Source organism: Dermochelys coriacea, chromosome 9 (genome assembly GCF_009764565.3).
Source record: "Dermochelys coriacea isolate rDerCor1 chromosome 9, rDerCor1.pri.v4, whole genome shotgun sequence".
In the NCBI taxonomy this organism is placed as follows: Eukaryota; Metazoa; Chordata; order Testudines; family Dermochelyidae; genus Dermochelys; species Dermochelys coriacea.
In genome coordinates, this window is record NC_050076.1 from 63,891,929 (window position 1) to 63,916,868 (window position 24,940).

The following is a 24,940-nucleotide window of genomic DNA, read 5'->3' on the forward strand; positions in this document are numbered from 1 at the left end:
TTTGATGAGATTACAAGTTTGGTTGATAAAGGTAATCGTGTTGATGTAATATGTTTTAAACTTCTGTAAGGCTTTTCACCTGGTACCACATGACATTTTGATAAACTCGAATGATATAAAATTAATATAACACACACTAAGTGGATTAAAAACTGGCTGGTAGGTCTCAAAATATAACTAAATGATTAATTATCAAGTGGGTGTTTTTCCCCTTTGGGGTCCAGCAGGGATTGGTTCTTGACCCTACACTATTCAACACTTTTTATCAATGACTTGGAAGAAAACAAAACCATCGCTCATTTGTGGATGACACAAATGTTGTAGGAGTAGTAAATAATGAAGAGGACAGGTCACTGATTCAGCATAACATAGTTCATTTGGTAAACTGGGCACAAGCTAACAATATGCATGTTTTAACTGCTAAATGTAAATGTGTACATCTAGGAACAAAGAAAGTAGGCCATACTTACAGGTTGGAGAACTCTGTACTGGGAAACAGTGGTGGATTATCTACTGAATATGAACTCTTAATGTGATGCTACCTGCAAAAGAGCTAATGTGATCCTGGGATGCATAAGCAGGGGTATCTCGAGTAGGAGCAGAGAGGTTATTTTACCGCTGGATTTGGCACTGTTGCAACTGCTGCTGGAATCCTGTCTGGTTCTGGTGCCCACAGTTCTAGAAGGATGCTGATAAATTGGACAGGGGTCAGAGAAGAGCCACGAGAATGATTAAAGGATTCGAAAACATACCTTAAAATGATACTCAAAGATCTATTTACCATAACAAATAGAAGATTAAGGAGTGACTTTATTACAGTCTATATGAGTACCAACATGTGGAACAAGTATTTAATAGTGGGCTCTTCAATCTAGCAGAGAAAGGCATAACACGATACAATGGCTGGAAGTTGAAGCTAGACAAACTCAGACTGGAAAGGAAGCATACGTTTTAAATGAGTGTGCTTACCCATTGGAATAACTGACCAAGGGCTGTGGTAGATATTTCACTACCAGCTTTTAAATCCAGATTGGATGTTCTTCTAAAAGATCTACTCTAGGAATTATTTTGGGGAAGTTCTCTGGCCTGTGTTATACAGGAGGTCAGACTAGATTATCACAATGGTCCTTTTTGTTTAGACTCTATGAATTCCTTATATAATAGAGCAGTACACCCTCTTTGGATAGCTCTTTAAGGGAGCTGTATCACAGTAGTGTGCTTGCACTGGGTGAGCATATAATAGATTTACTAGCTGCTGAGTCTGTGTTCTGAGGACTGCATGGGATGGCTCTTAGTTTGTTAAATGCTTCAGAGTTTGGAGGAATTCTGGGTGTTGATGGGCTGCTAAAGAGCAATTTGAATTATGTATTTTTAAGGGATCTCCAGATTCTGTGGTCAATTGTCTGTTTGGGAGACTAATTTGTGAAACTGCCTGCTGCTTTACAATATGTTTACATGTGTGGCTGAAAATCTGTGCTCTGACTCTCCAAATCTAGAATGCAGTGAGTGTGTCACCAATCTACTCCCCACATCCCCCCCATACCTGGGCCAAAACACAAAGGGGCAGAGTTGCAGAGAAATGTAAACGGCATTCAGCACAGCTTTTTAAAAAATCCTTAATGCCCCTGCCTTGCCCATTCCATCCAGAGTCCGCATGTTGGACATTCCACTGCATGAGATGCCTCCTTTTAGCAAAGGTGTTGGAATATTCTGCCATACAACCTGTCTGAGAATCTCTGGGTACTTCTGTAAGTTACAAATCTTTCTGGATGTTCTTGTAAGGACTGTAAAAGAAAATCAAGGGGTTGTAACACCTTAAGGGTACTCTTACAGTCAACAAAGGTGCTACAGAAATTAGTTTATGAACCACACATTCTGGAAGTCACGGTTTTAAGGTAGAGTTTCTTCGGAAACATTTTCTCTCCTACAATAAGTGATCTTCAGAGGGCAGAGGAAAATGCTCTATACTCATTTTATGAGCTTAATCTAGCAATCAATAAAACCAGATCAACATGTATGAAGTCATCTTATAGGGCTTCCAGATGCCCACCATTCAGTGGCAATCGTTAGCTGGTAACAGTTCTTCCAAGCAACCCTTCCAAGAGCACTTTTTATTGTGCTTTTTGTCTTTAGTTTGGGATTAGATTTTTCATTTCATTCATGATTAAAAGCTAGTACCCAAGGCCTCAATAAGAATTGGGAAGCTTTGAATTACTTTGTAGAGAAAACTTATGAGAGGGTTTCACATTACAGGTAATGTGAAAGCTTCCTTAAAGGAGGCAAAACTGGCTGCAAAACCATTATTCATGGGTAAAACCTCCATTAACTAACTTAATTCTCATTGTAACCTGAGGAGTCCTTGCTGCTAGAACATCTATGGGCTTTAGAAGAAAAATATATATGGAGTAAATATTAAAGGAATCCACTGTTATTGACCAGGATCAAAGGCTTGTGCCTGCATACACAAAGGAATGAAGGCTTGATTTGATTTACACAGGAAGAATTTGTTGTACATATATTAATCTGTCAAAAAAGCGGCTTGATTTCCTTGGATAGGGTTTAAAAGACCTTTGTTTTACTCCCCCCCCCCTTTTATTCTAGCCCCTTCATATCTTCAAATCGTGAAAAAGCATTTTAAGAAGCACATTTCAAAGGGGCAGAGAACAAATGTTAGGTGATGTGTTTTTAAGGCTCTTTTCAGATTAAAGGCGGTTTACATTTTCTCTAAAACAGAATATTAATGCCGTGATGGATTAATGAATATTTTGCAGGTGGAGAAGAGTTCATTTTTTATCACATAAAAAATGTTTCATACTCATCACAAAGTTATAAGGGACACAGTTTTCTCTTGTCTTCATGTTCAGTGGCTTTATTCTTGGGAGAGAACATGGGTAGGCCACTGGACCGAGAGTCAGGAGATCAGGGTTCTGTTCTCATCTCTGTCACTTTGGGAAAATAGTTTTACTTCCCCTCTGTGCCTGTTATCCTTCCCACCCTTTGTCTTACCTTGTCTGCCTAAGTTGTCGGCTCCTAGGGGCATGAACTCTTGGTACATGTGTATACATTGGCTGTTACAACAAGATCCCAGTCTCAGTTGAGACCTCTTTGCTGTGCTCTAATACAATTAATACACAGCAGTATCTCTTGTTGGTTTTGTTTTTTCTAGCATTATGTTGCTTGCTGCTATTATCTTCATTATGGGACTGTTTTTCTTTCCCTACTTGCCTCCTGTTTTTAGCATGCATTTTCTTAAATGCCACTCTGTATAGGTCAGTGATACTGACTGTTGAAGATGTCTAACACCAGGACTCGAAAAATCCATCTTTCACTTCCTCTCTCCCCCACCCTCCTAAAAAAAAAAAAAATTCGTGTCCTTACATTTGGGGGTGGGGGAATTCTCTTCCAAATGTAAGCGAAGAATAACTCAGTGCTGCTCCTTGGGGTCAGCTGCTCTAGGCGCTGCTGTTAGCAGATGAGTGCCCTGGGAGGAAGGGTGGGGTGGGGTTGCAGAGCGTGATGCAGGGATCCATCCACCGGAGCAGAGGGCTCTTAGACTTGCAGGGAGGAGGGAAGATATACCACAAATGGATTTATTGCAAGGAAGGAGCTGCACAACACTGATTTGTGTAGGGAGTTGCTATAAATATATTGTGGGGTGAGGGGCAGTTATAACATGATTTATTAGGAGCTGCTGCTTTTGGTGATGGGATGCAGCATTAATAGATTTAGTTGTGCTGGGAGGGATTGCTTTATCTGGGAGATCAAGGTTCAGTTGGTTGCAGACCAGGATCTTCCATTCTGACCTGCAGGAGATTGGGCAAGAGACAAAGTGGCTTGGGGCACCCCAGGGTATATCAGCCTGTTGAGGAGCCTTGGGTTAGCGGTTTGTAGGGTGAATTTTTAAGCCTTTTGACTAATGCTTTTTTTTCTTGTGCTTCCTATGCCTCCTGCATCTCTCTAATCTGTCAGAGTAGCTACCAAATGCACACCTCACTCAGGACTTGTTTCCAGGGCTGCTCATCCTCTGCTCTGCCAGCTGCAACACTTCCATTTTTGATATTTTAAAAAAAATTTGCTGTAGTTTTAAATAGGACTAAGTCCCTCTCAACTCTCCCAAGAGAGAAAAGTATAGTTATGAATCCTTGCAGGGGGTATTGTCAGTCATACTCACGAAAGTCAGGGACTAATAACAGTGGCTATCGCCAGACATTAATGCCACCCCCCTCCACTCCATACTGTTCCTTGGACAGACAATTGTCGTTTTGTCACAATACAGGGTGGTTTCATGATGTGAACCTCCATTCACAATGGTCTGGAATGAGAACATGAGTGTATCTAGTGCATGAGTATGTTGCCACTTAGACATTGGTAGACTGACTTGTTTTCTCAACAAATCTGTGTGTTCAAGGAGTGATTGAATAACTACCTGCCTTTACCTAGGACTGCATTCATCACCTCTACTGGCATCCTAAGAGGTGGGGAATGTTGGAATTAATGCAGATGCTCATACCTTTCATTCGTTCTGTTTTTTCAGGATTCTCCTTATATAATGGAGGAGGGATGAATGGCACAAGCCAGATGATGGATTTTCTGGAGGAACCTCTGCCTGGTGTGGGTACCTATGAAGATTTCAATACTATCGACTGGGTGAGAGAGAAGTCCAGAGACCGGGACAGGCACAGAGAGGTAAGGTTTTGTTTCTTGCTGCTTTGCTTTTCACTGGTCGTGCAAAGCAGAATTGTCTGCATATAAACTTTATCTCCTTATCTCTGAATACTTTAATCTGGGGACATTTATAGGAGTATCTGAGGGTGGAGGGGTTTTTCCCAGTGAGTGATCCAAGCACTTTTCCACAGGTGATCTTTTAGTCCAAGGAAACTTAGGTACAAACTTTTACTAGTCATCAAAATGTACCAGCTGCCCTGCATCTCTGTGCAAGGATTGTTAGACTCTCTGAATGGAACGTGGGATTGAAGAATTGAGCCAACTAAATTTATCCCATCTTTTCCTGAGTTTCTCTGCACCCAGGATATGGGAGGTTTCTGGGAACTGCATTACTATTATTAGGGGATAATATTTGAACTGGGGAAGATAGGAACACACTATGTACATGGTTTTGTTTGTAAGGAAGAGCAAGATTTCTTTTTGATCACATAATGGCTATTATCAAACAATAAAAACGTAGCCATTCATTTTCAGCCTTGAAAACACGTTCTCTGTTGGAGATGTCTAAAGTGAAGTAACTCATGAGAGTTCCTTCCCCCGCGCTTTCTGACTTTGTGCGGTGAAGGAATTGGATTAGAATGGCAGAGTGTGCCTTAAATGGGAAATTAAGCTCATTGACACGCTCCTGTATCATAAGACATGTGTTGGCAGGCTTTTTATAGGGCAGTGACTGGCCTAAGCGTATTAAATGTAACTCTGTTTGCCAAAGTATTCTTTTGAAAGTTGCATTGAGCGTGACAGGGGCCTCTGTCTTAACAAGTGAGGAGTCCTCAGATTGAAGACTGCCTGTCAGCACAGGAAATGTGCCAAACTTGTGTGATGCCTGGACTATCCCAAAGAGGAACAAGTGCTCAAAGACCCTGTAAACGGCTGTGTAGATGCTACAAGCATGATTCTTCCCACTCCCCTCAGCTCCTTCATCGCTGTCTATGGTGGGAACGAAACCAAAGGGATTGCATAGAAAAGAAAATGGAAAAACTGGTGATTGGCATGAATAGCTTAGTTGAGAAATGCCCAGACATGCGGCTAATAATGTTACCTCCTCTGTACAAACAAATTCAGACCAGGTCAAACCAAAAATTGCTGGCCAAAAAGATCAGTTTGCAACCGTAAGAAGAAACCTACAGCAGATAATTTATCCTTTCCAAAAACTCCCTCCCCCAATCTCATGAGGTCAGTAGTAGCTATGCTCATAAACAGTCTGGTTGTTGCTGCTGAAAGGCAAAATCTAAAGAAACAAGTAATTAAAATCCTTCAGCCAGAAAGGTATTTGCTCACCTTATTTATTCCAGTTAAAGGGGATTTGTTGTTTGGCCAATGGGTCTTTTACCAAGGAGGAATAATGGACTATGTACTGGGACTTGCACCAGAATTGTTAGTGCACTCAGTAGCCCCCGTTTGATCCTTTCATACAGCCTTCAAGAGCAGTAAGATGAACAAACTTAAAATATTATCAAATGTTAGGTAAATTTTATAGGGCAGAGCCCTAGAAGAAGTTATCAACCTTGATCTTGAGACTCAGAAATGTGTCTAAGCCTTAAGAGGCCTCCTCGGAACTGTTCAATACCTCTGAACCAAAACGTCTGGCCTGAAAAGCTGTGTTGAAATAACGTTTCCATTAACGGGGATTTACACGCACAAGCTCAATTCCTGAGATTGTCAAGACCTTGCATATCACAGATCAGAGTCTACCTGAGTGCTCACAGTAATGCCCAGCCTTTGTCATTCCTCCCATGGTCAAAGGACTAGATTGAACACACTAAGCATTTGCACCTTGCTGAAAAGTGTGTATCTATCTAGGAATTCGTATATTAATTGAGGGTGTGTGGCATGATGACAGGTGGACATGAAATGCTCTGAAGGTAGTTCTGTTTCCACAAACTGCTCAGGACAATAGTCCTATTGCTAAAAATGCTGGGTTTGAGAGAACTAAAGAATAATATGCACATTTGTGTGTTTAAATGGGAAAAGACATTTAAGGTGAGCGTTTGGTTTAATCTTTTCTTTGATTTTCCTGGTTTGGGGAAGCTTAATTGTCCTTGAACCATGTTTTTGTACCTACTCTATGTAATGCGTTGCTTGCAATACTGGATGTTTTGATTTTGGAAACCCTGCATTTCCTGGGTACAATCACATGATTAATGGATAGAGTTTGAACCTTTACTCTGATTTTTCTGTATTGGTGGGAGACACTCAGACCCTGATGTTACTATTAGTATTTTTCCAGGATTAATTAAAAAGATATGCTTCTAAAATAGATCTGTCTGTGTGTCTGCTAAAGAATGTTTAATGTCTGCCTTGTTAAACCTTTCCTCCAGATTGCTAGTAAAAGTAAAGAGTCAACGTGGGCCCTGATTCACAGTGTGAGCGATGCCTTTTCTGGTTGGCTGTTGATGCTCTTCATAGGGCTGTTAGCAGGTGAGAGGACAATACAGTTTAAAATGAATTCCCAGTCCTGCACTATAGTGTCTGCATTGATTCCTTGTGACCAGAGCCTGTGACTTTCTGGCCCAGAGATGAATGTTCCACAGTGGAATAAGAAATTATATTTAAGCACTTACAGCCATAGTGTGGGAGTGTCATGATACAAAAATCAAACAAGCTAGAATCACCCTTACTGGCCATACTAAATGTGCTGTTATCACTGCAAATAGAAGACTCAGCCCAACAAGGAGAAATCAAAGAGAAACCTTTCATCTTCATCATACCCTGTTGGTCACCAAAGAATGGCTCTGGCCAGCAGCCAAAGGAAGCAAGTTCCAAAGTTTGGGACCCCACACTCTCCTGTCAGTACTGGAGAGGCCAACTCCAGGGACTGACAGCAGGAGATTTTTGCTCATTTTTAATTGCTGCAATGGGATAAAGGTGAGGGGGAGGGGCTCTCAGGTAGCCAGTTCCCAGACCATTCAGAGAGATAGATTTGCAGATACCTTTAAACTACATCGGAAGCAACTGGAGCCAGTGGAGCAGTGATAAATCAACAGGAAGCCGCTAAACTCTTACAATAAACAATGCAGATATATTCATATTTACATAGAAAATTTGCCTATTGACACACGAAATTACACTTTGTTGTGGCCCTTTTTCATGTGCATTGGAAGAGTATTGCTAAACATCTAGTATGACCTCTGGAATATACTGTACACAGACTTGCTGATATAGGTCAGGCTGATTCCATTCATGGTCACCTTGTTAAACAAACACGTGAAGTTTCCTGCAGTGTTGGAAGTTGGGGACAACTCATCTGAAGGGATCTATTCTAAGGATGTTAGGGATCATGGAAATATCACCCCAAAAACATAGACCTTGTTTCCTTACCAACTTTCTCCTACTTCCATTTGGCACATACCTGTAATTTTCTTGGTTTCTAATGGCTATTGGAAATGGCTTCTTTCAAGTCCTACATTGCTCGTGCCCCAGAGCCAATGTTGTTAGTATAACTGTAGATTTAGTGCTTAAGTTCTGTAGAGAGCACAAGACCGTTTTTGTTTAGGCACTCCATAAATGTGATCTCTTACCCCTTCTGTACCTCAAAAATTATCTGCCACACCATATTTATATTGGAAAAATTTACCTGTTAACCAAAATGAATTATGTTCTGATGCCTGGGGTGGGACTTGGTGCAATTTTTCCTGTCAAATGTTGAAATATTGGGGCACTTCTCTCCCACACACACATTTAAAAACATCCGTTGGTGAATCTTACCTTTTAGCTCTTCAAAGAACAAACATAAATTGTATGTGTGACAGGTTGGATCACAGAAACCTCCTGGAGGTTGCCAACTGATGTGCCAAGACTACTTCTGCCCCACTTTCTCTGCCAGCTTGAGACTCCAGTGCCCTGTCTTGCTGAGCCAGACACACGCCAGTTTTCTCCAGCACAGACCCAGGGTCTGAACCACAGGCCCCAAAGCTGCAGACTTAACTGAAAGCAATTTAAGAAGTGTTCCTGCCTTTAACACTCAGATGCCCAACTCCCAATGGGGTCCAAACTCCAAATAAATCCTTTTTACTCTGTATAAAGCTTATACAGAATAAATTCATAAATCGTTCGCCCTCTATAACACTGATAGAGAGGTATGCACAGCTGTTTTTTCTTCTCCCCCGTATTAATACATACTCTAGATTAATAAGTAAAAAGTTATTTTATTAAATACAGAAAGTAGAATTTAAGTGGTTCCAAGTAGTAACAGAAAGAACAAAGTGAATTACCAAGCAAAATAAAATAAAACATGCAAATCTTAGCCTAATACAGTAATAAAACTGAATACAGATAAAATCTCACCCTCAGAGATGTTTCAATAAGTTTCTTTCACAGACTGGACACCTTCCTAGTCTGGGCACAATCCTTTCCCCTGGTACAGCCCTTGTTCCAGCTCAGGTAGTAGCTAGGGAATTTCTCATGATGGCTGCCTCCCTTTATTCTGTTCCACCCACTTGTATATCTTTTGCATGAGGCAGGAATCCTTTGTCCCTCTCTGGGTTACCACCCCCTCCTTTTCAATGGAAAAGCACCAGATTAAAGATGGATTCCAGTTCAAGTGACATGATCACATGTCACTGTAAGACTTCATTACCCACTTGCCAGCACACATGTATACAGGAAGACATACAAGTGAAACGGCGCCATCTACAGACAATTGTCCTGGTTAATGGGAGCCATCAAGATTCCAAATCACCATTAATGGCCCACACTTTGCATAATTACAGTAGGCCCTCAGAGTTGTATTTTATGTTTCTAGTTTCGGATACAAGAGTGATACATTTGTACAACTAGGATGACCACACTCAGTAGATTTCAGAGTAGCAGCCATGTTAGTCTGTATTCACAAAAAGAAAAGGAGTACTTGTGCCACAAGTACTCCTTTTCTTTTTACTCAGAAGTTTATAAGCTTTGTAATGATACCTTACAAGAGACCTTTTGCATGAAGCATATTCCAGTTACATTATATTCACACTCATTAGCATATTTTTATAAAATCATACAGTGTGTGTCACAGTATGTAAATAAGTAAATACTGCAAGAGTTGTGTTTGTCCCTATGGTAAATGTACCAGAATGCCACAGGAAATGTAATGTTCAGGAGATCCCAGCAATCTGAGAGAGATCATTCCTAACTTTTTATCTTTGTTTTCACATTAGGTTCTCTAGCTGGTCTGATAGACATCTCTGCTCATTGGATGACAGATTTGAAAGAAGGACTGTGTATGTCAGGCTTCTGGTTTAACCATGAACACTGCTGCTGGAATTCCAATGAGGCAACCTTTGAGGATAGGGATAAGTGCCCAGAGTGGGAGAGCTGGTCGCAGCTTATAATTGGCCATGGAGAGGTGAGATGTAAAAAGAATTGATTCTGTTGCTGGTCTATTTTTTGCACATTTACTTAGTCCCAGGGTTCATTGCTGTAGAGCAAGCATACTTCAAGCCTGAAGTGTCCATCAGTCTTACCACCCAGTGTTGCCATCTTTCAGTTGTATGAATAAAAATAACTCCACTGCTTTATGTTTAGGCTTGGCAAATTCAGTTTTATTTTTTTTTATAATTTTGACTGATAATATCAGTGTTTATTTTTAAGCATTTTTTAAAAATTTTCACCGTTGCGTAAAATTATGGGGTCTGTCATACAATCTGATGTTAGACAATTATTTCGTGACAGACATAGAGATTCAAAACTTAACGTTCGCTAATTGTTGAGACGCAAATTTTCAAAATCACATGGCCAAATATATGAAGTAAATATCCTCAGATCAAACTCTTAAGTTCTCAAGTAGTATTTCTCTTTGCCTATCTGTAAATTCTGATTATTTATTGACAGAAATATATTTTGTCAGTTTGGTGCAAATAGTGAAATTGATGTTTACCAACATTAACCAATAAAAATCAAAACCTTCCAGAACTAGTTACGTTTATGTTCTATCTCGTGAGGGTAGCTGAAAGCTTATTACATTGTGTATCAGTGTGCTAACACACATTTGAGTTCTTGGTCTCGCAAAGTGTTTTATGCACAGTTTTTAAATCTTTTTCAGGCAATGCAGAATTTGCTGGGTTTTTTGTTTTTTGGGTTTTTTTGAGAACAGGATTTAAGAGCTTGTTCTGTACCAGTGTGTCCAATAAGTAGGACGTTCATATTTGTTCAGATGGTGGTGTATATCTTTATCCTCTAAGTTAAGCCTCTCCTAAAAACCACATGGTCCACTTTATTAGCCAATGTACTCTACGCTCACAAGATATCCCACTTAGGGTGACCAGATATCCCGATTTTATAGGGACAGTCCTGATTTTTGGGTCTTTTGCTTATATAGGCTCCTATTAACCCCACATCCCCTGTCCCAATTTTTCACATTTGCTGTCTGGTCACCCTAATCCCACTGCTTCTGTATTGGCTTGCCATGTATTACGTAATCACCACATAAAACACAAATTCTACGTGCTTCCCTTCCTCCCCATCAGTCTCTCTAAATATTTCATAGACAATGTGATTTTGATTGAGGGTTACAGTCTAAATCAAGCAATTTTTTTTCTCCATTTCAGGGGGCATTTGCATACATTCTCAATTACTTCATGTATGTTCTTTGGGCCCTGGTATTCTCTCTCCTTGCAGTGTTGCTGGTCAGGGGATTTGCACCTTATGCTTGTGGCTCAGGAATCCCAGAGGTGAGTCGGTCTGTCATTTTCCTCAAACAAAGCAGTCTAAAATATTTTCCATCATTTGGCTAAAGGTTGTTTCTGGGATTGAGGAGGGATGTAATTGTTCATCAAAAGATGACAATACCATGGAAATTTAAGGAAAATTGCACTTTTTAAAAATGTAGACTAAAAAAGAATCAGAATGGTCTAACTTTTTGCTTCATTTCAAATTGCAGTGTTAAAATATAACTAGTCTCCCATGTCTCCAAGTAGTGACTGCAAAAATATTTTAAAAAACACCTTCCCCATCAGCATGTCATCATAGAAGTTTAAACAAACAGTACTGTTTGTATAGCACTTAGAGAGTATGCTAGCTAGCAGCTTGGCAGAGATTAGCTGGCGTCGGTGAACAAACAGTTAACTTTGTTTACTTTCAGTGAAAATATGAAAGAAATTAACTGTTTAGCAACTATAAAGTGTTTAATAAAACTGTAAAACAAAGTCCTTGACGGCATAGTGGGCCTCTGATAAAATAGAGATCTAGTCAATTAGCAGACGAAATGTTTGAATGAAAGGCTGTAAAACTTTGCTTTGACTTTCAGATCAAAACCATCTTGAGTGGTTTCATCATTAGAGGCTATTTGGGCAAGTGGACCCTGATAATCAAAACAGTTACCTTGGTGTTGGCAGTATCGTCTGGCTTGAGTTTGGGGAAAGAGGGCCCCTTGGTGCATGTAGCTTGCTGTTGTGGAAACATCTTGTGTCATCTTTTCACCAAATACAGGAAAAATGAGGCCAAACGTAGAGAGGTAAAACAAAGATACTGTAACATTGTTTTAAACTGCAGGGGAAGATTTGTGGGCTTTGCACTAGGTGCTGAATGGCTTACTACTATTTCTAGGCCAATTTGGAATATAAGTAGCCAACTTTTAAAAAATTTAGAATGGTGGTTCTGCAGATCATTTGAGTAAAACAATTTATCTTTAGTATACAGTATGCAAACATACCAGTATGAAGGCTACTCTGTGCCTGTGTAATATTGCTGTTTTTATATATATACACTGTCCGATAGGTAAGGAATCCAGCACCAACTTAAACTTAATCAAATGCGACACTTATTTGGAGCAAAAAATATTTGTGTTTGACTTCCCCTGTGAAAATATTTCTACCAGGAAATGATACTTTTCCACAATGTACATAGGGTAGGGATTTTGCTGGTTTGTGAGAGAAATATTAGCAAGTGATATAAACTTGCTTTGAGCCCAATTCTGCAGTCCTTAAGTTATAGTACTTGCACAAGTAGTGCTTTGTGGACTTGGATAGGAGTAAGCACTACTCAGCCTGAGTACAGGCTGAGGAATTGGGCCATCTGACACTAAAATACCATGGAGATGGGTGCATTATAAGAACCTAACTAATTCAGGAGAGAATTCTAATATCTGAATTGATTTAAAATACGACCAAAGTAAACAGGTGAAATGCCCTAAATAAATTGGAGATCTATTCCATAAATTACTACAAAATGTTGTTATAACATCCTATGGCATTTTATGGTAACTCTTGGAAAGTGATGACTGAGACCTAGTATCACCTTGTCTGTATTATCATCTGGCAACCATAAATACAACACTATTTTAAGACACAATTTAAGTATCATGAATGACTCCACGCAGTCTCTTGTTTAGAATTTCATAAATTAATTATTTCTAGGAAACTGGATAAAAGTTGTAAGGAATACGGATGGCCATGTGATTGATTGTAGAATTAACAAGAAAATACCTTTTGGTGTGTTAAGCTATTGAGATTGTGACTTTTTTGTACTGCACTTTTTTCCAAGACACAGATAGAACGTGAAATCTGAGGAAGGAGGTAATTGTAAACACATTGATACTACCAAGTTTGGGCATAGAGAGCTGTTTAAATGTTAATGGTAACATTTTGTAGTAAATTATGGAATATATCTCCAGTTTATTTGGGTCATTTCACCTGTTTACCTGTGGTCATATTTTAAATCCAATTCAGATGTTAGGTGAGCTATATAATAGAAATCTGAGCTGTACAAAATGTACCTACTTGAACAAATGAGTAATATAACTATTGTCCATGTCTGACTTCTAACCTCTTGATTTAGGTTTTGTCAGCTGCTGCAGCCGCTGGCGTGTCCGTAGCTTTTGGTGCACCAATTGGAGGGGTATTGTTTAGTCTGGAAGAGGTAATCTGAACTTTGTATTTACTCCTGGCAACTTATTTTATTGCACACATACTAACTGCTCCTGCTCTTTTACCATACAGACAGCATTTCAATCCCCTCCGTGGCTGTTTTGATGCAGAGGAAGCATACACAGTTAAATATCATTTGGAGTATTTATAAGTGTTAGCTAAACAACACGAATGCTTGTATGAGTCAGCTGAATGCTTTGAGTCTTGAAAGGTTTACTTCTGAATTAGTGTCTTTATTTTTGCAGCAGTACTGATAATTCTCCCACACAGCTGTGCCATTGCATGTGACCTGTGACCCCCCAGTTTTCATAGTCTTGTTTCCCAAACTGTCTCGCACTACTCCCCCCAACCCCCCCAAAAAACGCTGATGGTGTACCTCAATCCTAATCTATCCACCTTGATAATCCAGTTTTGGTTCTTTCCAAGGAGACTTCTAATTTAGTTGAGTTTTGGGGGAGCCACAAGCCCCCCAAATGGAATAGATCATTGCTACCCTTTTAAGAATTCAATGTTATGATTAGCAACCCTCTCATTCCTGTTCTGAGTGGCAAGATCGTGATAGCCACTGTAGCAACTGTTTTACAGCTCAGCTCTGATGCATCATGCCAAACTAATCAGTGATATGTAACCAGGCATTCAGCTCCAGCGGTCAGCAGTTTGTACCACAACATTCTCAAAGTAATATTCACTTACCCTGCGGGGGATGGCTTTCTGTGTAGCTGATGCCCACAAATGATCAGATTGACCACAAAACTTATCTTCCATGCGACCAATCAAGAATGGAACTCAAGATCAGGCCTGGGTACCTGGTATAAGACATAGGTATTAATCAGTGAGGCCATCTAGATGCCCCTTTTCCCCCTTACTAAATAAAAAGCATTGCCACCTTTATATTTTCAAGCCCAGAACCTTATACCATGTTTTGGAAAAAATTCTACATTCTGCCTAGTATTGGTATTGATTGCACCTCTGAAATAATCTTTCATAAACATGTGTTCATTGTAAATACGGCTTGGAGATCATCTGACTTAATCCCAAATTGTGGAAGTAATGTGAAGTGTCCAATGAATAGTATACATAGGGTACACACATGGTGCACTCAGGGCTACTATGCCATTCATGTGTCACTTCACTATATAAAGGGGTGTTCCTTTTGAATGAAGCAGTAGCTTGACTGTTCCATGGCTTACTACTATTTCTAGGCCAATTTGGTATTTCAAGTAGCCAATTTTTTTAAGTTTTAGAGTGCTTGGTGGTTCACTGAGTAAAACAATTTATCCGTAGCGTACGGTATTGAAACACTAGTATAAAGGCTACTCTATGCATGTGTGTAATGTGTTGAGTATAATATTGCTGTTTATATATACAGTACTGTGTGATAGGTAAGGAATCTCGCAGCAACCTTCTACATTAGAGTCCTTAACCCTACTTTATGCAAGGGTAGCTCTTACTGGACAGTAATTAATGTCAGTTTACAATAAATGACTGAATCTGCCTTTTCCCCCTTCTTAGGTGAGTTATTATTTTCCCCTCAAGACACTGTGGAGATCTTTCTTTGCCGCCCTGGTAGCAGCGTTCACCCTGCGCTCCATCAACCCGTTTGGAAACAGCCGTCTGGTTCTGTTTTACGTGGAGTTTCACACACCGTGGCATCTTCTGGAGCTCGTGCCATTCATCCTTTTGGGAATCTTTGGTGGTCTTTGGGGATCTTTCTTTATTCGCAGCAACATTGCCTGGTGCAGAAGACGTAAGACAACCAAACTTGGCAAGTATCCTGTGCTGGAAGTGCTTATTGTGACTGCCATCACAGCTGTTCTGGCTTTCCCCAATGAGTATACCCGTATGAGCACCAGTGAGCTGATTTCTGAGCTGTTCAATGACTGTGGGCTCCTGGATTTCTCCAAGCTCTGCGAGTACGTGAATGACTTCAACAGCACCAAAGGAGATAATCTGCCAGACCGAGCCGCTGGCCCAGGAGTCTACACAGCTATGTGGCAGCTGGCTTTGGCCCTTATCCTAAAAGTCTTCATTACCATATTCACTTTTGGCATGAAGGTGAGAATGACGACATGTAAAATGGTATGCAGATAGAAAGATTCAAATCCATGTCTTTTGTAAAGAATTGGCAGAAAGTGAAACTCAGTCTTTCTAAATGTTAAGGATCAAGTGTAGTAATTTTCAAATGAGCCTTAATCACTGAATAGCCTACATCCCATGGACTTCCAGTGGGACTGACCTCATGCAAAGTGACTAGTATGCTCTTGCAAATTTTACCCCCATTCTGAACTCCTCTAATTGTGCCTAGTTATTGGTAGTTAGCAGTGTTACTCTTAGCCGTGTTTTGCAACACTCCACTGTCACAATTATTGGGCTAAGTGCACCTCTGACCCCTGTTGGTTTCTTTGAGTGCACCCCTCTCAGGCTGTGAGCCATCACCTGTCTTTGGAAGGACCATGTGATTCTCTCAAACCAGGCCTCGCCTGCAGTCCCCTATGATAATCACAGCAGGCCTGACTTATCTTCAGTGCCTGTGAATCGCTTTCCCCCAGGAGCAAGTGGTAACCAGTACCCAGGCAGCCTTCTCAAAGCAAAGGCATTTCAGAGAAAACAGATCTCAAAAGCAATAACCCAGTGTATTTGCATGCCAGCCTTTCCCTGTGGCTTACCGATTCCCTGGATCTGGGGGGAAGGCCTTAATGCCTTCAGACTCCTCTGCAGAATTTTTCCCTGTGCCAGCCTGTCTTCTTGACCCATCTTCTCCTGAAAAGGCTTTCACTGGTTAGTATCTTTTTTGACCTGTAGTCTCCCAGACTGGCAAAATACTTCAACCTGGAAGTATGCCAGTGTCTTGTAATTGCCCTCAGTGTTTGCTGGGAGGCTGCTTATCTGTATCCGTTGGGTTGCTTTCCTACTTTTATCCGTAGCCTCTATTAAGCTTGTAAGTCTTATAACCCAGTGTACAACAACCTCACCTCACTGACCAGGCAACATAGTATTCACAGGGCATCTCCATCTCTGCCACACCCACTTCTTGAGATTACTTAAAAATGGAGCAACAAGCACAGTTCTGAATTGTCTTGCTTTTGGAGGTTTAGACTAGAACTTGACAGTGAAGCTGCGTGTATAAAGCATTAAATTAATTGTATGCACAATTGCAACTTAATTTCTCACATCCTTCTAGCTGCTGCATTTTTTGCAGGCAGAATCAAAGTGCACTCTCAAAAATGTAGCCCCTGGGAGTCTTTTCCAGCTTGATTTATTTTAAATGGTCATTTCTTAAGATTGTTAATTTGAAATACCCTCCTTTGGACATGATTTGCTTTGACAGTGGTTGTGAGCTATTTTCATGAAAGAAAAAAAAACTTTTAGTATCCTAGAGTATCAGATGTGAGACCCTTTCTTGCTTATTCAGTGGCAACCTTTTGAGCCACTAAGGTTATTATGCACTTGGAGGCTTCCTCATAAGAAACTGGTGGGGGCAGGGAGGAATTTGAGATGCTGGCTATAGGACTGCAAACTAAGGATCTTTTTCCCAGTATTTGAAAAGTGACTGATCATCTAATTCCACTAAAGACAAACTTATAAATCACTAAATATATGCAAAACAACTTCCCCTTTAATGTTACAGTGAAGTGGTCGATTGCTACAATGGACAGTGCTCAAATGTATAAGAAAAGGATGCGATGCTTTCAGTTAGTCTGACAGTTTGACTGAAAACACATTGTACTTTATAAGCCAAATCATGTCAGAGTAAATGATGTGAATATGGCTGCGAGAATTACTAATGGTCCCTGTAAGACCTAATTCTGGGGACCACAGTGGCAAGGCTGTTAGATTTTTTTTCAGTCTGGGGAGAGGGATTTTTCTATTTTTAGTGATGGAATTTTGACTCCATTTGGGTGTTTCACATATATGACAACACACAGCAGTTGTCCAGCTGGAAAGGCATAGGGGAACACTAATATATTGCGTATGTGTAGCTATTTTGTTATATTCTCATAGGATAATGGCTTATTAGAATGTTTTGTTAAACAGAGCAACAGTAACCAGGTATGTATGGGAACAAATACTGGGTGTAGGGGGGTATTGTATGTATGCAGGTATAATCCACCAAAGTGTAAGTAAACACCAACAAAGAAATGAAGACGGGCTCTGGAACACCCTACTCACAATAATCCTTTTCAATCTGCGATTGTGTTTTGGTGCTGTCACCATATAATTATCATAAACAATGTACATGGCTTAAGATTTGAGCCTAGCATACAAGTTTTCATTGGAAACTAATGGTGGAAGCATAAGACAGGAAAGGGGGCAGTGTGTGTGGTACCTAAACTTTCCTCTGGGATGTTGAATGCCCCCATGTCTTTCCTTTAAATGGGGTGGGGGCTGGGGGTGATATTGTAAAGCATGGTGTCTGTCTCATTCAGTTCTTCTGTGTTTCTGAAATGATCAGTTGTCGGCTCCTCAGGTTAAAGCAAAGTTCTTTACAGCAGAGCTCTTCTCACAAACCTTGCACTGTTTTAGGTGTGAGTGACAGGTAAGTATAGTTGATTACGTAGGGAACTGAGAATGAATGTTACAGTAAGGGCTGTGTTATCTAGGCAGGCACCTTACACGTTGTATTTTACCTGTTCATTCAGGATGTCCTAGCAGTGTCAGTACAGTATGTATCCTTCCCTCTGCAGGGAGCAGATCAGTACATAGTTTAACGATTATTGCCAACAATCATAGTTGATGATGACTGCCAAACTGATTCTGCGTTCAGCTTCTAAGTCTGTTACCCCTCCGTGTATGTTGACTTTCTGTTGCAAACGTGCCTTTAACCTTACACTGATGTGTTTGGATTTTTTTGGTAGGTCCCTTCGGGTCTCTTCATTCCCAGCATGGCAGTTGGTGCCATAGTAGGCAGACTGCTAGGTGTAGGAATGGAGCAGCTGGCTTACTATCACCATGACTGGACTATCTTCAGTGGCTGGTGCAGTCAAGGGGCTGATTGCATCACTCCTGGCCTTTATGCAATGGTTGGTGCTGCAGCATGTCTAGGTAAGCAATAAATATTTGCTGCTAGTTTAAAGCCAAAACGTAGTGTGATACTTTGTCAGTTATCTACAGAGCTACCTTCAGAGTTGCAGAGAAATGATTTTGTGTGAAATGCTACTAGTTTTGTGGACTTTGCAACTGCTTTTATCTGGAGAGAGGAAACTCTTTTTGAAAATGTACTTTGTAATGCATAGATCATAATTCTGCCTGCTCTAGTCTGCACCGTGATGTCCTTGGAAATGAGATGAAACACTTCAGTGGGAATTTCCTGAGTAAATACTTAAATCCCTGGTCAACCTAATTGATTTTAAGTCTTTCTCTAGGCTTTTAGTCCTTCTGTCGGCCTTTCTGCTTCATGGTACAATTCTTGTTTCATGTACTCTGTTGGGGGTTTTTGGGAGCATTTCATCTGTTTAACAAAAATCCCTTTTTGTGAAGTAGGAGCATATCTGACTGGGTTCCACCCTGGGACGCAATTCCCAACATAATAGACTGCAATATGCCTTATGCTTTCCAAAGATCTGTCGTGCCTTTGGTTTTCATCACAAGTCACACCAACTTCAGTTAACTCATCCAAGTGGAAGTAGTTGCAAACCCTGGAAATTTATATTCATCTCGGTCCTGCTGCTGCTATTTTCAGAGAGGACACGTGTCTGAAAACTCAAAATACTTCCTTTTAGGCCAGTGTCCCCCAAACTTTTTATGTTGCACCATTTCCCCCCCACTCCAGGAGCCAGGGCTGAGAGCAGGACCACAGTTGGGGCCGGATCTGCGGCTGGGGCCACGGTTGGGGCCATTGGTCAGTGTTGAGGCCGGAGCCGCAGCTGAGCTGGGAGCCAGGGGCCAAGGCTGGAGCTGCAGCTGGGGGTAGGTCTAGGACCAGGAGCAGAACCGTGGCCAGATTGCAGTCTTGGGCAGATCTGGGGCTGGAACAGAGCTGAGGGCAGAGCGGGGCTGGGTGGCGCTCCCTTCCTACCCTGCCGTGGGGCCTGGTCTAGGTCCTGCCGTGCCCCCTAATGTTCCTCTACACACCCTAGAGGGGATATTCCCCATAGTTCGGGGACCCTTGTTCTGGTGTTGGGGTTCTGTTAGGAAAAAGGAAATCTAAAATACTTCCTGGCTTTGGAGAAGTTGTGTAAAATAGGAGGCATGTAAACATGCTATTTTAGAACATTATCAATCTTCTTGGAAGTAGATCAGTCAGTCACTTCTACTGTTGTTGGCAGAGTACTCCATATGTAGTATTAAGCAATAGCATTAAATAAACAAGGTTGTTTTTAATGGTCTTTGTCATTGATGGACACATGCTGAAGTGGAGATGTCACTTAAAGCAGAAGATCATTACTGGAGCAAAAACTCCCATATTATTGTAAAATGTAAAAGTAAAAAACAAAGCTTTAGAAGTAGCTATGGGGACTCAGAACTTAAGAAGGCAGCTTCATTGGGTAAAATTTTCAAAGGAGCACAAGTGCTGTTTTCAAAAGTGACTTAGGAGCTTAGGTCACTCAAGCTCTTCTGAATGTTTTTTACCCATTTTTCTTTGAAAACCTGTGTGTGTGCATTTACCAGTGTTCAAAATGCCTGCGTGTAGCTAAACCAAAGAAGTTAAAAAGCCATTTGTATCCTCCCATGGTTCTCCAGGGAACTGAAGATGGCAACAATGACAGGGTCCGAATGCCACCTGGCTTGGTGGTACACCATCCTGAAAAAAAGTAACTGATCATAAACAGTTATCTGTTCTTGTGGTTATTACTTGAGTTGTTTCAGACCTATACTCTGCGTGTGTGAGAACAGTTTTGGGGCTAATTTGTACTCTTGTCAAGGAACAATGAACAACTTTCCAGCAAGCTGGGACTAAGAAACACTGGTATTTTATTTATAAAAATATAAATATATTAGAGTGTAGTGTGACAAAGCTCTGTCCTTGTCTCCAGGGGTCCCACATTTCCTGGCAGATTTCGCTAGCCTCAGGGGCTCACTGTGACCCTCCACATAGCCCTTCTCTCTCTAGAGGCAAGGGTCACAGCTTATTGAGCCATTTTCATCATAAACCAGCAAGGGAGGTGAGGAGACGCTATCCTCCCTCGCACAGCTCTCTGTTGTCTCCCAGTCTCGGTGATTAATCGCGGAAGGGATGGGAGAGCCCTCTACTCCTGGCTCCAGCCCAGGGACCCGAATAGTAAGCAGCTATGGGAGCTGACTTTTTGGAAATAGGACATATACAATTCCCTGGGCCACTTCCCCACAGCAGCCCCCATTCAATATCTCCTTCACCATTACCTCAGGGCCTCCTTCCTTGCGCCTGATATGGATTTGTACTGCTTAGTTCCTCCAACAGCGCAGCTTCCCCCTATAGCTCCCTAACTGGGAGGCTTTTAACTAGTTCCAGCCAGCCCTTGATTGGCTTCAGGTGTCCCAATCAACCTAGCTATCTCCCCTGCTTTCTAGAAGGATCTTAATTGGCCCCAGGTGTCTTGATGAACCTGGAGCAACTGCCATTAGGTTACCATGGTACCAGAGATTTGTTTAGCCTGGGGCTAACAATCCTTTTCCTCGCTACTTTACTATAGCCATCTGGCCTTGCCCTGTAACAGTAGATACATGTATATTTATTACTAACTAATGGTTCTCAGTTCCTGCTTGCTGGGAAATTGATAAATAATGTAAATCAAAACTGTCAAAGGAAATAACTTACTAAACCAATGTAGATATCAGACACATTTCAGAGGTTCTGTTAGTTCCTCCTGATAGCAGACCCAGTGAATTTCATGATTCTGTCCACGAAAACATGAGGCAACAGTCCAGATCAGAAGTATGCCCAACCAGCTGATATGAATGTGTGTGGTTACTTGGGACTGCTTCTGTGTACTATGGGAGAGTCAAGGAACAACTCTGGTTTCTGGCTTCATGGAATTTAAGTGACACTGAGAAGCAGATCTATCCGAAACATACTTAATAACTCCTATAATCCAGACCAAAACGTATAACCAATCTGCTGTAAAGCATGGACATTTTGTAATTAAGTAACATTTACCTATATTCACATTTGTTTTCCAGTGTAACCTTGAAAATGTCCCGTCTATACATAGAATGCGAAGACTAGGGATGTCTATCTGCTACATCTCAGGATGGCAGAGCTGACTTTAGTGTAGTATGCCTACATTGCGCATCAGAAACAAGGGAGCTCTTGTTGGGAATCCCTAAGGAGTGTGTCAAACTCTGAGACTTTTTTTGTTCTGCTTTGCAGGTGGAGTAACCCGTATGACTGTGTCGCTGGTGGTCATTATGTTTGAGCTTACTGGTGGACTGGAATACATTGTTCCTCTAATGGCTGCAGCCATGACTAGCAAGTGGGTGGCAGATGCGATTGGACGGGAGGGCATCTATGACGCCCATATTCGTCTCAATGGCTACCCCTTCCTAGAAGCCAAGGAGGAGTTCTCACACAAGACTCTCGCCATGGACGTAATGAGGCCCCGGCGGAATGACCCTGTTCTGACTGTCATCACACAGGACAGCATGATGGTAGAGGATGTAGAGGCCATAATCAATGAAACCACTTACAGCGGCTATCCGGTGGTGGTGTCCTGGGAGTCCCAGAGGCTGGTCGGATTTGTCCTCCGGCGAGATCTCATCATTTCAATTGGTAAGAGAAGTAAGGCAGAATGCAATGTGGATAAAAGCTTTGCAGTCAGAGACCAGTTGCAACTTGTTAAATAGAGTGCAGTAGATATAGGCTTCAGTGAACGTTGCCATTATACAACGCTTGTGATCAGGGCATGTAACTTCCATCACCCCGAGCCTTGGTGTGCAAAGTGCTACTCACATGTGTTTGACTAAATCAATGCAACAAGAGCACTGCCATGGAGAATAAGGCTTTGACCCAGCAGCAACTAAAAATATTCTATTTTATCAGCTGGCTTATTTTTCAAAGACACTTTCTGTAGCTAAGCTTCAATGTGGTTGGAGTTTGGTTGGTTCCATGCATTTAAAAACAAAGCTTGAGAAGCACTTGAAAGAGTGGGTCTGGCTATTGCCTTATAGCGAGTTGACAGTGTTTCATCCACACCCAGGGCCATTTGAGATGGTGCTGCCAACCCTGCAGATGGAGGGATCAAAGTCACAGGGTTCCCACCAACCTCCACTCCACCAGGGACAGGTTGAAAGGCTAATGTGCTATTTGTTAGTCATGCTTCAGTGCCACTTGGTGGGGAGTGTGAGCAGCTTTGTGTTGACCCAGAGCTTGAGAAATAAGGATTACTCCTCTTTCATCACAGCACTGTCTTGGGCATGTTGCAAATTCCCCTTACCCTCTTGCTTCTCAGGAACTCTCCAATTAATTTGCAAACTGGACACCATCAGATTAAGCCTGAATAAAGACTGGGAGTGCTTGGGTCATTACAAAATCTAAACCTAATTTCCCCAATACTAATTTCCCCATTGTTTCTCACACCTTCTTGTCAACTGTCTAAAATGGGCCACTCTCATTACCACTTCAAAAGTTATTTTTCCTCCCTTGGTATCCTGCTGTCAATTGAATTGTTTCGTTAGACTGACCTCACACTTGGTAAGGCAATTCACATCTTTTCATGTGTATATATACCTGCTCCTGTATTTTCCACTCCATGCATCTGACAGAGTGGGTACTAGCCCACAAAAGCTTATGCCCAAATAAATCTGTTAGTCTCTAAGGTGCCACAAGGACTCCTCTTTGTTTTTTTCAAGGACACAAGCACTGTCTCTGGGCGTACTACCTGGTGCCCTCCATGGGATGGAATCCTTTTGCCTGGAGTGGCAGAGCAAACACATTCTCTTGAGCCCCCTAATGTAGCTTGTAAGGGGGGACCCAGATCTGTGTGAACCAGCTCTGTCCATGCTCGTGTTCGTGAGAGACTCTGTAGTGCACAAAAAACACCTGTTGATTTCGGTGGGAATCTGCAGGCTACATGCAGTACAGACTTCACTCACTGGCTCTCAGTATGGGAATGCTTGCGCTTGATATGTATCTTACTAAATATTTCAGCCATTGACAATGGGAGGGAAGGAAATGCAGGAAAGGTACATTACAGCTTAATGATTTCCTTCCTTGGGCCTGACTGCACTGGGGTACAACATGGTCTCATTTAGTCAGGACTGCAGAGATTTTCCTGTGGAGTAGTTCCTGCTTGCTGAAGATGCACAAAAAAGAATTCGTTCCCAGCGGTCAGCCTGATCTGACTGGTGAATGTCTAAGCTGGGCACCATTCTGAATTCAGACTTTTGGAGGTCAGGCCAGCTGCTCTCCTCATTATTGTAGGCAATAACGATAATTAAATGGTATCCAGACACTGTGGCTACTATCAGATTCGCCTGTTGTGGTTGGGAGGTGAAGTCTGCTACTCTCATTAAAGTAAACTTTACAAAGGTGGAGAGTACCTTACCTGAGCCATGTCTTCAATGACTGGGCAGAATCTTCTTTCTAATCAAGTGTACATAGTGATCCTTCTCTATTAAATTGCTATAAAATATTCTTCTCTACTATATATGAAAGGGACCCGATTCAGTAGCTGGGTAAGGGAATTGAACATGTTGCATACCCCTGTGTGTCTCAGTTCGGCCATCTTAAAAAGTTCTGTATAGATGGGTAGATTGAAGGTCCTTTTATGACTAGTGCTATGTAAAGGCAAACTATTATCCCTCTCTCACTTCTCATGAGCAGCAGATCTGTGCCCAGCACTGTCCTCTAGTCATCTCCAGAAATGCTTTTCTATAGGTGGGTTTCTTGGCAGCAACAAGGTGATGCAACTAGTCTGGCAGCACCAAAAAGTTAATCCAAACTCTGGTGTGAATGCTGAGTTGTATGTAATGTGCTGAGCTGAAGTAGCATTCAGGAGTGGGATGATTATGGTGCCCCAGGGGCTAGGATATCTTCAGCTGAGAAAAGGGAGTTGGTGTCCAGTGTCTGGAGAGATGACTTGGGAGAGAGCCTCTGCTGCTCCTTTGCTTGAGTAGATGAAGGAATGGTCCTTTAAAGCTCTGTGAATGGGAACAGAGGGAGGAAAAACCTGTGCTTTAAATGTCTTCCCTTTATAACCCACAATGTCTCTCACTCAGAAAATGCCCGGAAGAAGCAGGATGGAATTGTGAGCACTTCAATTATTTATTTCACTGACCACTCTCCTCCACTGCCTCCGAGTTCCCCATCCATGCTCAAACTCAGGAGCATCCTGGACCTCAGTCCATTCACGGTGACAGACCAGACGCCCATGGAGATAGTTGTGGATATATTCCGCAAGCTGGGACTGCGCCAGTGCCTTGTCACTCACAACGGGTGAGAACGCCACACAGAG

At 41.6% G+C, this 24,940-nt stretch overlaps 1 protein-coding gene across 4 annotated transcripts in view; it reads left to right on the plus strand.

Annotated features, from left to right (window-relative positions):
- Positions 1 to 24,940, plus strand: part of LOC119861230 (H(+)/Cl(-) exchange transporter 5) — an 87,718-nt gene that overhangs the window by 60,881 nt on the left and 1,897 nt on the right. For all 4 annotated transcript variants that reach the window (XM_038416059.2, XM_038416060.2, XM_043492170.1 and 1 more), the window contains 10 exons: positions 4,535 to 4,686; positions 7,044 to 7,143; positions 9,867 to 10,054; positions 11,256 to 11,378; positions 11,954 to 12,160; positions 13,483 to 13,563; positions 15,084 to 15,626; positions 18,428 to 18,614; positions 21,859 to 22,257; positions 24,705 to 24,921. In XM_038416059.2, coding sequence (XP_038271987.1) covers positions 4,535 to 4,686; positions 7,044 to 7,143; positions 9,867 to 10,054; positions 11,256 to 11,378; positions 11,954 to 12,160; positions 13,483 to 13,563; positions 15,084 to 15,626; positions 18,428 to 18,614; positions 21,859 to 22,257; positions 24,705 to 24,921 — 2,197 coding nt within the window. The remainder of the gene's footprint in view (positions 1 to 4,534; positions 4,687 to 7,043; positions 7,144 to 9,866; positions 10,055 to 11,255; positions 11,379 to 11,953; positions 12,161 to 13,482; positions 13,564 to 15,083; positions 15,627 to 18,427; positions 18,615 to 21,858; positions 22,258 to 24,704; positions 24,922 to 24,940) is intronic.